This window comes from Bos indicus, chromosome 8, assembly GCF_029378745.1.
Source record: "Bos indicus isolate NIAB-ARS_2022 breed Sahiwal x Tharparkar chromosome 8, NIAB-ARS_B.indTharparkar_mat_pri_1.0, whole genome shotgun sequence".
NCBI lineage: Eukaryota > Metazoa > Chordata > Mammalia > Artiodactyla > Bovidae > Bos > Bos indicus.
The window spans coordinates 84,061,704-84,077,643 of record NC_091767.1 but is presented as its reverse complement, the minus strand read 5'-3'; the positions used below and the strand labels follow the sequence as shown (position 1 = coordinate 84,077,643).

General features: G+C 38.6%; 2 protein-coding genes across 4 annotated transcripts in view; one reads left to right on the top strand and one right to left on the bottom strand.

The window, feature by feature from the left end:
* The window catches only part of CENPP (centromere protein P), a 235,314-nt gene that overhangs the window by 58,949 nt on the left and 160,425 nt on the right, over window positions 1–15,940 (bottom strand). The window lies entirely within an intron of this gene.
* Window positions 1–15,940, top strand: part of ECM2 (extracellular matrix protein 2) — a 41,052-nt gene that overhangs the window by 20,243 nt on the left and 4,869 nt on the right. For all 3 annotated transcript variants that reach the window (XM_019966572.2, XM_019966571.2, XM_019966570.2), the window contains exons 6-9: window positions 1,358–1,493; window positions 6,870–7,027; window positions 9,198–9,337; window positions 12,879–13,205. In XM_019966572.2, coding sequence (XP_019822131.1) covers window positions 1,358–1,493; window positions 6,870–7,027; window positions 9,198–9,337; window positions 12,879–13,205 — 761 coding nt within the window. The remainder of the gene's footprint in view (window positions 1–1,357; window positions 1,494–6,869; window positions 7,028–9,197; window positions 9,338–12,878; window positions 13,206–15,940) is intronic.

Genomic DNA, 15,940 nt, shown 5'->3' with positions numbered 1-15,940 from the left:
TCTGGGGAAAAAGGAGAGCTTATTTAGAAACTGTTAACATTTTCAGGCCAGCAAGACAAAACTTCCTTATTTTGTGCAGTCTGCAAAATCTGGTAAAGAATACTTCAGCAGGTAGGGTTCTGCAAGAACAAAGAGGCTCAGAAGAAAATTAGCTTGGGGATAGGTTGGGCAGAGAGGGAAAGAGAAAAGCATAGAGTAAACTTTGGAAAGAATCAGATTTAACTAAATTTTTTTTCTAAAAGGGAGAAAAGAGAGTAACAAGGACTTTCCGAAAAACAAAGGCAGAAGAAAGGAGGAATTTGTGTGTGCAAACAATTACTCAAAATTGTGTGTGGTTAAAGAAGCCCAAGTAAAATATGTTATATGCCAGGAAGTCAAACTTTATCCCCTTGGATGGTTTTCTTCCACTCTTTGGATAAGTCACTGGCCTCTTACAAGCTTAGTTCCTGGTTCTTATTTACATTCTGGGCTGCAGATGAGAGAGTTCCAGACACTTGGTGTCCACATTCAAGTGAAAGACCTGGAGTCCTGCTTCATGCTAGTTGTCCTTCTGATAGAACAACAGTTGGGACTTGTACATTTTCTCTATTTGATCAAAAAAGAGGACATTGTAGGAAATAACTTGTTTTTTTTGTTTGTTTGTTTTTGGGATTCTCTATCTCATTTCCAAACTGCTGAAATTGACTTTCAGCATCTTTGAAGTAAATCACTCTGCAACTTTGGTAGTGGGGGCTAGTCTGGCCAACAAACATGTAACTACAAATGTGGATATACACTCTCCAGACTGTCAAAACAGTTTGGGTACCATATAGAAATAGTTTGTGATATTTGTGGCATTTAATTTTGATGAATTTCCACAATAGTTAGTGCTATTTCATGACTGTTTCTGCTTAGTACAGATAGAAAACTGAGGTTTACAAACACATTGAAAGGATTCAAACTGCTATATTGTTAGTATCGATGACAGATTCAGATTACTGCATGATTTAATAAATTTTGACTCTACTGCTGAGAAGGCAAAAACATAAGATCTAGGAAAATATGGCTGGTCCAGTGGTGATAGGAACTTTCTCCTGTCACAGTAAAATATGACTTAAAATATAAGTCACAGTAAAAATATGGATGAGTATGATACAAAATCACCAAATGTGGTTTGCTGAAAATACCAGGGAATAAATGCTATTAACAGGATCAACATCTACCTGGCAGGGAGAATTGGGGATTCATGCCTAAGCCTGAATAAACTGAAAGTTTGTGAAACTTTAGTAACTACTGCAAACTGACTATTAAATAATATATATGACTGCATTTCTGTGACAAGATAAATAAGTAATTTTGAGATTTGCCTTTTTTGAAGTTTCTAAAGAATTTAATGCGCTTAAATATGGATGGAAACAATTTGGTAACGATTCCTTCAGAACTACCATCTACATTAGAAGAACTCAAAATCAATGAGAACAAGCTGCAGGTTATTGATGAAGAAAGTTTATCAGGTACTTAACATTTGACTTTATGACATGTGTCCTTATAATCTTTCTTCTATAGTTGTATGGAAATTTTATTTGCAATATTGCTAAGTGAATAGCTAATAAAAAGTTTTTAGTTCATGTTACCATTTAAGTTGATAAAACTTATTTTAACTATTGATTGGTGAAACTTTAAAAAATGTATTTTAAACTGCCTGTTGTCTTTAAAAAGTATTCTATAAATAAACTTTCAATGATTTCAGGTTTTCATCATTTATAATACAATAACTGAACAACAAGTCCATAATGTCCTAAGAGTTATACTAACATTCCCCAAATAGCCATGTGTTCTTATCCTATATTTGTACTGTTTTTGGTATTGGTGATAACATGATGGTGTTAATGGTGATAATACCATGGCTTGTTTAAATGGTCTCCTTTATCACCCTTAGATGCTCAATATACCCCATCCACAATTCCATCACATCCAAACATTTTGCTATTTTAACATGTCATGGTTTGGCACATGAGAATCATATATAAAATATAAGTAAATGGGGATGTGAGGTTTTGAGGGGCTATTCTAAAATCAAAGCAAACATAAACTTTAGCACATGCACTATATACGGCAGTCACTTTGGCTTTAATAGTCTTGTTCCCCCGAGAGTTGCTCTGTCACTCCTGGCACTTGTGTGTTATCGAGGTGCATGTGCCCCACAAGGCAAGACAAATGATGTGCATGGGTATGTGGTTGCCAGGTCAGCCTGGCTTTCCCATGGATGGGCTGAAGTGAAGGTGCCCCACATTTTGTTCATTTGATACAACTGATATTCACTCTTCTTAAGACTATTTCTGGACTGAGCTGGATAACTGAGGTTGTCATATTATGAACTCAAGATAAATAAGGTAGTATTACATTTGCCTTTTCAAGAATTCTAGCTAATGTTGTTGATTAGATTATATGCTTCTTTAAGACAAAGACTGTCTAATTTTTCTTTTTATCTTCCTACCAGTCTAGTGTAGCTCTTGAGGTATAGAGTTATAGTGCTTAACTTTTGTTTATTTGATCTGAACTATACTTATGATGTTAGTGTTGATTACCCAACCTTTATTCCTTTAAAATGGGGAATTTACTCCTCAAAAAAATTCATAAGGACAAAACACTTCTGGTGATAGGAAAAAAACAATAATGAAAATTGCCAAATCTGAGGATGACAGAGTTATGGAAATACTCTATTTCCAGATGGATTTCAGGGTACACGTGAAAAACATTAACAAAATTTGAAGGGCTTTTGTCATATGGAAAAGACATTAGAAAGTTCAACTTCTAGCTGCGAGGTGAAACAGACCAAAGGAACACAATTTAGGACAAATGTACTAATGGGCTACATGTGAACTACATGTGAGATGGTATTTCTAGCAGAGCTATCAAAATGGCATGCTTTAAGTCCTTGTTTGGGAAGTATTCTCTCGCATTCCTATAACTGCTTCTCCACTCACATCCACCTCTCCCTCATGAAAAAGTTTCCATATTCCCAGAGGGCTAACTGTGGTCCAGGGTGACCTAGCCTCCCCTGCCCATCTCCACAGTCTGAGTACCTCATATGCCTCAGCTCCTTGCAGGTGACCAGTGAGGAGGCTCTGCACTGTCATCTTGCCCAGCGAAGCCTCTGTAGGCTTTGTGTCCTGAAGGCTCCTCTTCTGTTTAGCCTGTGTTCTTAGCCCCACTCCAGTGCTGGTCCTTCGGTACTGGCTTCTTAGCTCTGCTCCAGTGTTGGCACCTTTGGTACTGAGTTCTCTTTCACCTGCTGCAGCCACTGCAGCTCCTCAGCTCCTGTGAGTCCCACTGTTGTGGATGGTCAGGCTGGCTGGCAGTGAGCAAGGCAAGCCCAAAACAAAGGCCACTGCCAGCGCTGTGACACTGCTTTTCTGGGTGGAAGCCCCTGGGCTGACTATCAGTGGCCTGCAGCACTTCGGTTACCTCCCTCATGACCTTTCCAGGTTTTATATATTAATGTATAGTTCCAGGGAAGTGGGAAAGACGGCACTTCATGGAAAGTAATACATGCAAAAGTGTAAAAAACAATCTAGATGCTATGGGAAAAACATTTCAGTTTCATAAATCTTAGATGCAGGCTATGATAAGGAGTGAAGAACAAAAGATGATGTGAAAAGATGAGAAGGAACCACACAACGGAGAGCTATACACGCTATGCCAAGGTGCTAGGAGGCTATCCAGGATCTACTGGGAGACCTGCATACCCACTCTAGAGAAAAGGAAGGTCTTAAAAGAGAAGGTGGGGCTTCCTTGGCAGCTCAGTGGTAAACAATCTGCCTGCCAATGTAGGGGACATGGGTTTGATCCTTGGGTCGGGAAGATCCCCTTGAGAAGGAAATGGGAATCTACTCTAGTATTCTTGCTTGGGAAATCCTATGGACAGAGGAGCCTGGTGGGCTACAGTCTGTGGAGTCGCAAGAGAGTTGGACATGACTTAATAACTAAACAACAACATCAAAAGGGAAGGTGAAGCTAGAAGGGGGAGAGCAGAAGAAAACAGGACATACTAAAAAATGTTCCTGTCTTCATTAATGATGACAACAAACCAAAATCCATGATCATGGTGTCATTTCTAGCAATGATGGCGTGTGGCTATCCACTCAGAATGACTGTACATTAATGCATAAGATCATGAATTTGCATTATTGTGTTTCTCTCTCTTGTGAGCTCATGTAATAACCACTAGTCTACTTCTATCACCTGTTTTTCTCTGAAAAAAGTTCTCCATTCCCAAACCTCAGCTATGTTCTAGATAAATATGCTTGGATTCTCAGTACCTTTAGTTGTGGAATTGGTTATATAAAGAAATAGAATCATGTATCATAATTTAATAATTGGCCTCCACACTTCCTTTCTGCCCTTCAGTTGATATTAAATACCAGCAGATTAGTATTTTGTCATGCTGTTCCCTGGCCAGAGGCTTCTCACTGCCCAGAAGGAAAGTCACACCTTATTTTCTGGTGCATGAAGGCCCTGCCCAGCCTACCTCTGTCTTCTCCACAACCTTCATCCTCTCTTACAGATGGGCCACTCTAGGGCTGATCTCTTTCCTACTCCTGAGCACAACCATGTGGGCTCATACCTCCATGTGTTCACCTGGCTGCCTCACCCTCCCATTTCTACCTATGTCTTTCTATCTTGAGAGTCTAGCTCCACTCACACTTCCGTACCCCTCAGGTCTACACTGCCATCTTCTCCTTGTCATGTTCTAGAACCTATGAGGTACTTGTGATGGCAGTGTCTTTTGTTTTCACTTTAGACTATGTCTTACTTCTCTGCATGCCTAAGAGTAGGATCTAAGTTGCACAGACCGTATCAGCGCAATATCCATGACTCGAATTGAATATGAAAACATCCGCTATTCTGAAAATTTTGGCCACTGAACAAACTCCAAAGTTACACCCTGAGTGTCTGACTCAGATGCCTCTGGGTATCATCACTGCTAAGCTGTCCATTCTCCTCTAAGTTTCCAATTGATTTGGTCATACCACTCCAGAGACCTGAAGAAACAATTTAGAAAGAAACTTGTTTGTATAAAGGCCTTTCTTGGTAGATCAATCTGAATGTGTGGAATTTTTAGTCATTCTTTCAAAATGTCCATCTGGCTTCACTCTGCCAGGAAGTGAACACTGCAATGGGAATTTACTGCTGTAATTCCCTTGTTCAAAGACTCAGGGTTTACCAGGCAAGAGTGCTCCTTTTGTGTCCTGAAAAAAGGAACCACCCATTGCATTACACTCTCTGTACCTCCCTGGTTATGCCACCATTTCATACCTATCTGTCTTTGCAAATACTTCATTGCCACCTCTGGGTGGTGTCCTGCTCCCCCACCTCCTTCTTCTGACTTCTGTTCATTATACAAACGCTCCTTTCCATACTGTACATTCTTAACTCCCTTTCTCAAAGATTAATTGACCATAAATGTGTGGGTTTATTTCTGGGCTCTCTATTCTGTTCCATTGGTCTCCAGGTCTGTTTTTGTGGTAGTACCACACTGTTTCAATTACTGTAGCCTGAAAACAGGGAGTGTGATCTATCCAGCTTTGTTCTTCTTTTTCGATTGTTTTCGCTATTTGAGATCTTCTGCACTTCCATACAAATATTACACTTACGTGTTCTAGTTTTGTGAAAAATGCCATTGGTATTTTGATAGGGATTGCACTGAATCTGTAGACTGTCTTTTTAGGCAGTATAGTAATTTTAACAGTATTAACTCTTCTAGTTTATGCACATGGAATATCTTTCTGTTTGTCTGTGTTGCCTTCAATTATTTTTTCATCAGTGTCTCATAGTTTTCTGAGTACAGGTCTTTTACCTCCTTGTTTACATTTATTCCTAAGTTTTTATTCTTTTTGAGGCAATTGGAAATGGGGCTGTCTTCTTAATATTTCTCTTTCTGATAGTTTATTGCCAGTGTATAGAAGCTCAACAGATTTCTGTGTATTAATTTTGTATCCTGAAACTTTACTGAATTCATGTACTAGTTGTAATAGCTTTTTGGAGGCAGTCTTTACAATTTTCTATACATATAGTATCATGTTGTCTACAGTGACAATTTTACTTCTTCCTTCCCAACTTGGATTCCTTTCTTTGCCTTGTCTGATTGCTATGGCTGGGACTTCCAGCATTATGTTGAATAAAAGCAGTAAGATTGGGCATCCTTGTCTTATTCCTGATTTTAGAGGATATGCTTCGAGCTTTTCACTTTTGAGTATGATATTGGCTGTAGGTTTGTCATATATGTTGAGGGATGTTCCCTCTATACCCACTTTGTTGAGTCTTTACATAAATGGATATTGAATTTTGTCAAAAGCTTTTTTTGCCTCTATTGAGGTGATCATATGACTTTTATTTGTCAATTTGTTAATGTGGTGTATCACACTGATTTATTTGTGGATATTAAGCCATTCTAGCATCTCTGAAACAAGTCCCACTTGATTACAGTTTATGATCCTTTTAATGTATTATTAAATTTGGTTTCCCAGTATTTTGTTAGTTATTTTGCATATATGTTTTTCAGTGATATTTGCCTATAATTTTCTTTCTTTCTGTGGTGTTTTTTGGCTTTGGTATGAGGGTTACAAACTTTCATCATACAACACAACAGTGATTTCTCTACAGGCGTGTCTCTCCTGAACCATGCAGTCAGCACTGAGTCCTGGCTGAACTGAACATTTGTTGTGCAAATGTGAAGAGTACTTGGGAAAAGGCTCTATGGGGGGATTCAAAGAAAGAAGCTATAACATTAGTCGTCCAAATAAAGTGAACATCTCACATGAAATTTTGAAAGCCTATAGAAATTGCATGTTTTTAAATCATAATATCACAATAATTTTTTTTTATAGACTTAAATCAATTGGTCACTTTAGAATTGGAAGGAAACAATCTCAGTGAAACCAATGTCAATTCCTTAGCTTTCAAACCTTTGAAGAGCCTATCCTACCTGCGTCTGGGAAGAAATAAATTTAGAATTATACCACAGGGTCTTCCTGCTTCTATTGAGGTACCAATATTTTCTTTATAATGTTTTATACTTTAAATATAGCACACAATGACAAAACAAACAATATATTTTAAAAGATTATCGTGATGCATATTAAACTGAGTCATTCTGGTGCTATAAATAAAATTTATTATAATTTGAGTACTGTTTTCAAACAATACAAAATTATGAATCAGAATTATTACTACTAGTAGAGAATCTTGGTAAAGTGAAAATTGGTCTTACTGACAGCTCTTGGGGAGAGAATAGGGAAGATGAACTCAAAGTTCAAACAGAAAGTACAACTTGGAAAAAGCACCTTGATTTGCAAAGTAGTTTAAACTATCTCAAACTGGAAATGTGATGTTCATCTCAGTCTGTTCCACTCAGAGGCCCACCTAGGCTAGCAGTGACCCTGTAAGGATGGACAAGATTTGCAGAGAAGGCTGCTGAGCAGTCCACCCCTCACTCACTTCTCACAGCTTACTAGTTTTGACTAGCACTGTCCGGTGTCCGTCCCCTCTGGATAGACTTCCTGCGGCCCAAGTGTGTGGTCTCCCTTGCTACAACACAGGACACACTTTACTATGGGGGTACTCTGGTGGGGCCTTCCCTGCTGAGTGTACACCCTGACATTCCGCATTAAGAACTGAGGTTTAGCAGATCCAGGTGACCCTTAGGTTACTTCCTCTGAGCTCTATTTCTGTCCCATAAACAATCAGCCAGCAGGATGAAGCTTCATATGGCTGTGAACCCAGTGAGCCAAAAGAGGGCCATCAATCTCAATCTGATACTGCTGCTACACAGCCACCATGCTTCCTCTTCCTCCTATTTGTAGATTAAGACAGGCATTTAGAATTTACCAAAACTGTAAAAATTGAGGTTGCACTCATAACCTAGCTTTACCTCAGAATTACTTGGATTCTAAACAAATACAGATTTTGGGGCCTATACCAGACATGCTAAATCAGGTTCTTTGGAGAATGGGGTCAACAATTTATTGTTTTTTTTTTTTTTAAATAAAATTTTAAATAGATAATGCATGCACACAGTAAAACACACACACACAACACTTGAATAGTACAAAAGAGCAGTGTGTCTCCATTCCATGTCTGACACTCCCATCTCTGGTTTCTCTTTCTAAAGACCCTCTTACTAGCTTCTTGGGAGCTGTTGTCCATGCATGTATGTACACTCTGAACCCTTTCAACGCACCACTTCACACGTGCAGTTTCAACGTATAAATGAGTGTGCTCTGTTAATTTAAGTTGGAATTTATACTTTAAAAAGCTGACGAGTGATTCTAACCTACAATCAAGTTTAGGAGCCACTAATAAGAGTTCACCCCTAAATAGGTATGAAGCAGAACACTAAAATTTACTTTACACAGTTCCAACAATATCAAAATTAAATGACAAAGAGGGGGAAATTACGACAATAGGAATTACTCCAAATATATATACACAAATCATACTTGTGAATTCCAACAAGATTTCTGAGTGACAAATTCCTTGTAAAGTCAAATGAATTTAACTTGAAGGCAGCTAGCTACTGACAACTTACTAATAGTTCTAACTTCACCCTGATGTTAAATGAAGGCTCTTAATGAACTTTTAATTAAAGAAATTATAATACAAACAAACCTTAAAAATGTGAGCCTAAAAAAATTACAGACAGCATGGACTGGCAGGAAACAGGATGACTCTAAGCTGGGGCCAGCAAGCATTCCCTCATGTATCAGCCGTGTAACTTTGCAAACACCTTGCCATCTCTCCAGGCCTGAGTTTTTTCACTACTAGATGCGGATAATTTCTACCTATTTTTTAGTTTCTAGGTCTTTGAAGCCCAAATGAAATAATTTATGTGAATAAGTTTTATAAATTAGAAAGCTTTATACAATTATCATGATATGCTATATCATATCATTTTATGGTTAAAAATAATTAAATTCATTTAATTCCATAACCATGACAGACAGTACACTTTATTTTGCTAGCTAGAAAATCTAACAATGTAAAAAATTAACTCATTTGGAAGAGCTGCAAGACTCTTTCATTAACTAACACTAATGACAACAGTTTATAACATGATTTTAATTCTGTGAACTGAATATATTTTAATTCTGTGAAACTGAATATATTTATCATATCAAGTAATATGAAGAAAAATAAGTCTTTTCTTTTAATTATAGGAATTATACCTAGAAAATAACCAAATTGAAGAAATAACTGAAATTTCTTTTAATCATACCAGAAAGATCAATGTCATTGGATTACGTTATAATAAAATTGAAGAAAATAGAATTGCTCCTTTAGCCTGGATAAATCAAGAGTAAGTACATGCTACAATTTGATGTTCATAGATGAATTCTTTTCCTTTGCCATTACTAAACAGGGTATGAAAATGAATGAGTGAGGAAGATGACAGCATTCTTAGTGAACCTCCCCCTACCAAAAACTTGGTTATTTTCAGAGTTCAAATTGTTCATGATATAACTGATGTTAGGATAGCTATGGTCACTGCTGCTGTGGATAACCTACAATGTACAAGTGCCAAGCCCAAGCAGCATGACCCAAGGTCTGATCACTGTGCTGGTCTGTTGACCTCACAGGCAGTCATGAACTTTAAGTTTGATAATCCTCTACCTGCAGAGAGGATTATAGTCTTTGTAGCTGAAGATGGAGAAGCTCTATATAGTCAGCAAAAACAAGACCTGGAGCTGACTATGGCTCAGATCATCAGTTCCTTATTTCAAAATTCAGGCTTACATTGAAGAAAGTAGGGAAAACCACCAGGCCATTTGGGTATGACCTAAATTAAATCCTTTATGATTATAAGTGGAGGTGACAAATAGATTCAAGAGACTAGATCTGATAGAGTACTTGAGGAACTATGGACAGAGGTTTGTAACACTGCACAGGAGATGTTGACCAAAACCATTCCCCCAAAAAGAAATGCAAGAAGGCAAAGTACTTGTCTGAAAAGGACTTACAAATGGCTGAGAAGAGAAGCAAAAGGCAAAGGAGAAAAGGACAGATATACCCAATTGAATCCAGAGTCCCAGAGAATAGAAAGGAGAGATAGGAAAGCCTTCTGAAGTGAACAATGCAAAAAAATAGAGAAAAACAACAGAATGGGAAAGCAAAAAATAGAGGAAAACAACAGAATGGGAAAGACTAGAGATCTCTTCAAGAAAACTGGAGATACCAAGGGAACATTTGAAGCAAAGATGGGCACAATAAATGACAGAAATGGCAAGGACCTAACAGAAGCAGAAGAGATTAGAAGAGATGTCAAGAATATATAGAACTGTACAAGAAAGGTCTAAATGATTCAAATAACCATGATGGTGTGGTGACTCACCTGGAGCTAGATATCGTGGAGTGTGATATCAAGTGGGCCTTAGGAAGCATTATTATAAACAAAGCTAGTGGATGTGATGGAATCCCAGTGGAGCTATTTCAAATCCTAAAAGAGAATGCTGTTAAAGTGCTGCACTCAATACGCCAGCAAATTTGGAAAACTCAGCAGTGGCCACAGGACTGGAAAAGGTCAGTTTTCATTCCAATACCAAAGAACGTTCAAACTATCATACAATTTGCTCATTTCACATGCTAGCAAGGTAATGCTCAAAATCCTACAAGCTAGGCTTCAACAGTATGTGAACTGAGAACTTCCAGATGTACAAACTAATTTAGAAAAGGAAGAGTAACCAGAGATCAAATTGCCAATATCCGTTGTATCATAGAAAAATCAAGGGAATTCCAAAAACCCCATCTACTTCTGCTTCATTGACTACACTAAAGCCTTTGGCTATGTGGATCACAACAAACAAAAATTCTTAAAGAGATGGGAATACCAGACCACCTTACCTGCCTCCTGAGAAACCTGGATGCAGCTCAAGGAGCAACAGTTAGAACTAGACATGGAACAATGGACTGGTTCCAAATAGGGAAAGAGTACGTCAATGCTGTATACTGTCATCCTGCTTATTTAACTTATATGCAGAGTGCATCATGTGAAAAGCCAGGCTGAATGAATCACAAGCTGGAATCAAGATTGCTGGGAGAAATAACAACCTCAGATATGCAGATGATATAACTCTAGTGTCAGAAAGTGAAGAGGAACTAAAGAGCCTCTTGATAAAGGTGAAAGAGCAGAGTGAAAAAGCTGGCTTAAAACTCTAATTGAAAAACTAAGATCATGGCAACTAGTCCCATCAGTTCATGGCAAATAGAAGGGTAAAAAGTGGAAACAATGACAGATTTTATTTTCTTGGGCTCCAAAATTACTGCAGACTGTGACTGAAGCCAGAAAATTAAAAGACACTTTTTGGAAGGAAAGTTATGACAAACCTAGACAGCATACTAAAAAGCCGAGACAGTACTTTGTCAACAAACATTTGTATAGTCAAAGCTATGGTTTTTCCAGTAGTCATGTATGGATGTGAGAGTTGGACCATAAAGAAGGCTGAGCTCCAAAGAACTTATGCTGTAAATTATGGTACTAGAGAAGACTTTTGAGAGTCCCTTGTACAGCAGAGAGATCAAACCAGTCAGTCCTAAAGAAAATCAACCCTGAACATTCATTGGAAGGACTGATGCTAAAGCTGAAGCTCTAATACTTTGGCCACCTGATGTGAAGAGCCCACTCATTGGAAAAGACCCCGATGCTAGGAAAGACTGAAGGAAAGAGGAGAAGGGGACAACAGAGAATAAGATGACTGGATGGCAACATTGACTCAATGCACATGAGTTTGAGCCAACTCTGGGAGATTGTGAAGGACAGGGAAGCCTGGTGTGCTGCTGTCCATGGAGTCACAAAGAGTCAGAGATGACTTAGAGACAACAATAACAACAATACAGTAAGGAAGCAAGCTGCCCTTCTCCCTTTTTCTCCTCCCTCACCACTAGATTCTATACCACACTGTCTTCATTCCTTGATACTATTTCTCTATCTCAAGTCTTACAAAAGAGACTGAAGAATGCATGACCTGATAGAGGAAGGAAAAAACAGAGCCCACTTTCTTTGAGAGGAATCAATGGTCCCAGGCTGTAGCTCTCAGGGAAGTGCAAAGTGTCGAGGCCTTGCCTGTCAGGAGGGAGATGATTAGCTACCCAGGGAAGCAGGGTCAGGCCCCAGCAGCAGGTGCCATCAGAGCAGATCTGAAGTCATGTCGTGAGGGAATGAGGGATTTGAGTAGCATCGTGGGGATAGGCATGTTTCAGAAGCAGGACAGACATGAAAAGAGACCTTGAGGGCCCTTTAGGTATAGCAGGATGTGGCAGTGGCAGGGCAACCGAGTCTTCAGCAAGTGAAAAATCTTCATGCAGTGGGCAGAAGCTGCAGGTGAGGCTCCTGAAAAAAGCCAGGGAGTTCACCACATTTCCCAGATCTTCTGATTGGTTATCAACTTTTTCTAGATCCCTCATTCTAACCCCAAGTTCCAGATCCCAAGTTATCAGATCAAATGTGGGAGAAGAATGCACAGACCTCTTACTGCTACTTCCTTGCTGGAACCAAAGATGATTGTAGGGATAGGGTTTTGATGTCAGCTAGAACTTTGGACTTTATTTCCAATGTAAGATATGCCTCAGAGATATTTGTGGGCCCTCTTTGGGTCTCAGCATTACCTCTAGGACATCAGTTTCTTCTCTCTCAACTCTGGTGCTTCTCCATAAGACAGGAACTCAAGTAGCTGTTACCCAGGTAAGAGCACTAACCTTGCAGCTAGCCGTCATATAGCCACACTTGCACTGGGAATCATTACTAAACACTGGCATGAAAGCAGACAAGCATCCTGACTGGCTTGTCAAAACTCTGAGCTAACAGTCACTGCCCTGATGCACCCACACTGTTTACTCTCTTCTAGAAATCTAGAATCGATAGACCTCTCCTACAACAAGCTCTACCATGTCCCCTCCTATCTACCCAAGTCGCTGGTGCACCTCGTACTCATCGGGAACCAGATCGAACGCATCCCTGGCTATGTGTTTGGTCACATGGAACCAGGCCTGGAATACTTGTACCTGTCATTTAATAAGCTTGTGGATGATGGCATAGACCGAGTCTCCTTCTATGGAGCTTACCATTCTCTGCGAGAGCTGTTTCTGGATCATAATGAATTAAAATCTATACCACCTGGGGTACAAGAAATGAAAGCACTGCATTTCCTGAGACTGAACAACAACAAGATACGGTAAATTTTGACTTTCTCAAATATCCATTTAAATTGTTATGGGTGAAAAAATCTGATTAAATGATCATGACATAATGTCTGGAATTTAAAGAAAAAGTGACAAGAGGTTGCATCAAACAACACTGGCAAATGTTAATGATTGTTGAAATTGGATGATAGTAAGTACATAAGGATTCATTATAGTTTTTTCCCTACTTTTCTATGTTTGCAAACTTTCATGTAAATTTTTAAAAAAATAGAGTATGATTACATAATATCTAGAATCTTAGAGACACTTTCAAGTGAGACTTCAAGGCCGCATGTTATGGTGCTGTTCCTACCTCCATATGTGATTTCAAACACACTGATCTGTAGAGCACAAAACCTAAGTGTATGCTAACATTAAAATTGCTTGCTTCTATCTAGATTTTTCTGAAAACAAAATTCTGAAAACATTTATTAAAACTCAGTTTCTTCACTTCTGAGGACACATTTTTCTGTGAGTGTTCTGTTTGCTGACTGAGTCATCCCCCCTGCCTAAAAAGTATGAATGTCTCAAGATTAACCTGGGACACATTCTTAGTGCAGCCAATGAGGGTAACAGATCCTTGAGCTCTGTGGTCTGGTCTTTGAAGATTATACTCTTATTCTTTTATCTATCTCTAAAATTCCAAACACAAACTTCTAAAAAGTAAAACAAAGAGTCAAGTTTATAGGGAAGTGGTGGGGATGGGGAGGGCTTTAAAATATTCAGAGTATAATTTTTGGGGGGAAGATAATTTCTAGGTTGTGCCATATGGTTCTTATTGTATTTCATCAGGAGGCATAAATTATCCCACTTCTGGTAGGATATAGGTGGCAATGGTATGATATCTCCATCATAACCATTCTCCTCCACCACTGAACCAATGGTTTTTTTTTTACTCATGATGACTCTTGCTTGCATCTGTTATTTCCTTAGGGGTAACAAAATGGTGAATTTCTATTTTTGTCATTCTTTCCACATTTGTTAAATGGAATTCCTCTGTAACCTGGAGAAGGGAATGGCAACCCACTCCAGTATTCTTGCTGGGAGAATCCCATGGACAAAGGAGCTTGATGGGCTACAATGCATGGGGTTGCAAAGAGTCAGACATGACTGAGCGACTAAGCACATTCCTCTGTAAATAATATTTTCTTATCAGCAAGGGCAAGTTCCTTACTCTGAAAGGTAAGATAAATGCTCTGTTCTTTCCTTTAAATTGCCCATCATGGTAAGAAGTTGGTTACAAATTTGTAACTATGTGAGGTGATGCAAATTAACTTATGGTGGTCATCATTTCAACCATACACACACACACACACACACACACACACACATCTAATCATTATGTTGTATACTTGAAACTAATACAATGTTATGCCAATCTTTATAAAATTGTAAAAAATTATGCATATGCATTAACCACAGACGAAAAAGACTATAAAAGATTTAAAAATTTTAATAGTGGCTGTCTCAAGAAAAAAAAAGAAGTTGGTGCCTAAATATTTTTGCTTTATTACTTTGTTTCTGGCCTTCTCTCTTTCTCTGGAGACTCAATATGAACTTATGGCTTTATATATTAAGAATGTTTCCATCAGTTGCAATAACTGTCTCATCTTCAGCTGATGGAGCCCTTCGAGCTGGCTCCTGAGTCCTTGGACAGGCCTCCAGAGATCTTGGATGGCTCACTTTTACATTCCCCACTATAGGCCAATGCCAGCCTTCTTCCAAAGAGCCCTAGCTCCTTTCACTGGGGAATAGTGTTCAGAGGCCCCAGTCTGGGCACCAGGCATCTTTCTTTCAAATGTATTTTTAGTCTCAAGGCCTTTCAGTGGACTGCCAGAAATATGCATTTTTGTTAAACACACACACACACACAAGAACAAAAACAGTTCATAGTGATATTCCCAAATCAAATTTACCATTATAGGCTGATATATATGGTGGAGGCCAATACAATATTGTAAAGCAATTATCCTCCAATTGAACAAAAAAAGCAAAAGAAAAAAACATTTACCATTATAGAGAAATCCTTCTGATGTAGACTTATCTTAAATTGAAATTCTACATTGCCAACAATATAAACATATTTTGTAAGGTAATAAATGTATACCATTATTACAACTAACGGCAAAAGTATTTAATTAAGTTTATTATGTTTTTGGTAGTTCTATTTGTCCTTTGAATATGTTCCAAGGAGGATGTATAGCTTAAGCACAGTAGTTTTCTCTGTAACAGTATGTCAACAATTTAATATTCAGATAGGTCTTTAGTTTGCTTAGAATTCAGTCACTCGGTCGTGTCCAACTCTTTGTGACCCCATGGATTGCAGCACACCAGGCTTCCCTGTTCATGACCAACTCCTGGAGCTTGCTTAAACTGATGCCCATCAAGTCAGTGATGCCATCCAACCATCTCACCCTCTGTCGTCCCCTTCTCCTCCTGCCTTCAATCTTTCCCAGCATCAGGGTCTTTTCTAATGAGTCAGTTCTTCTCATCAGGTGGCCAAAGTACTGGAGCTTCAGCTTCAGCATCAGTCGTTCCAATGAATATTTCCTTTAAGACTTCCTTTAAGTCTGACTGGTTTCATTTCCTTTAAGACTGACTAGTTTGATCTCCTTGCAGTCCAAGGGACTCTCAAGAGTCTTCTCCAACACTACAGTTCAAAAGTTTTTTAGGAATTGCTACTTCCTACATAATATTTTTCTATGCCTGTCCCTTATACTGTATTCCA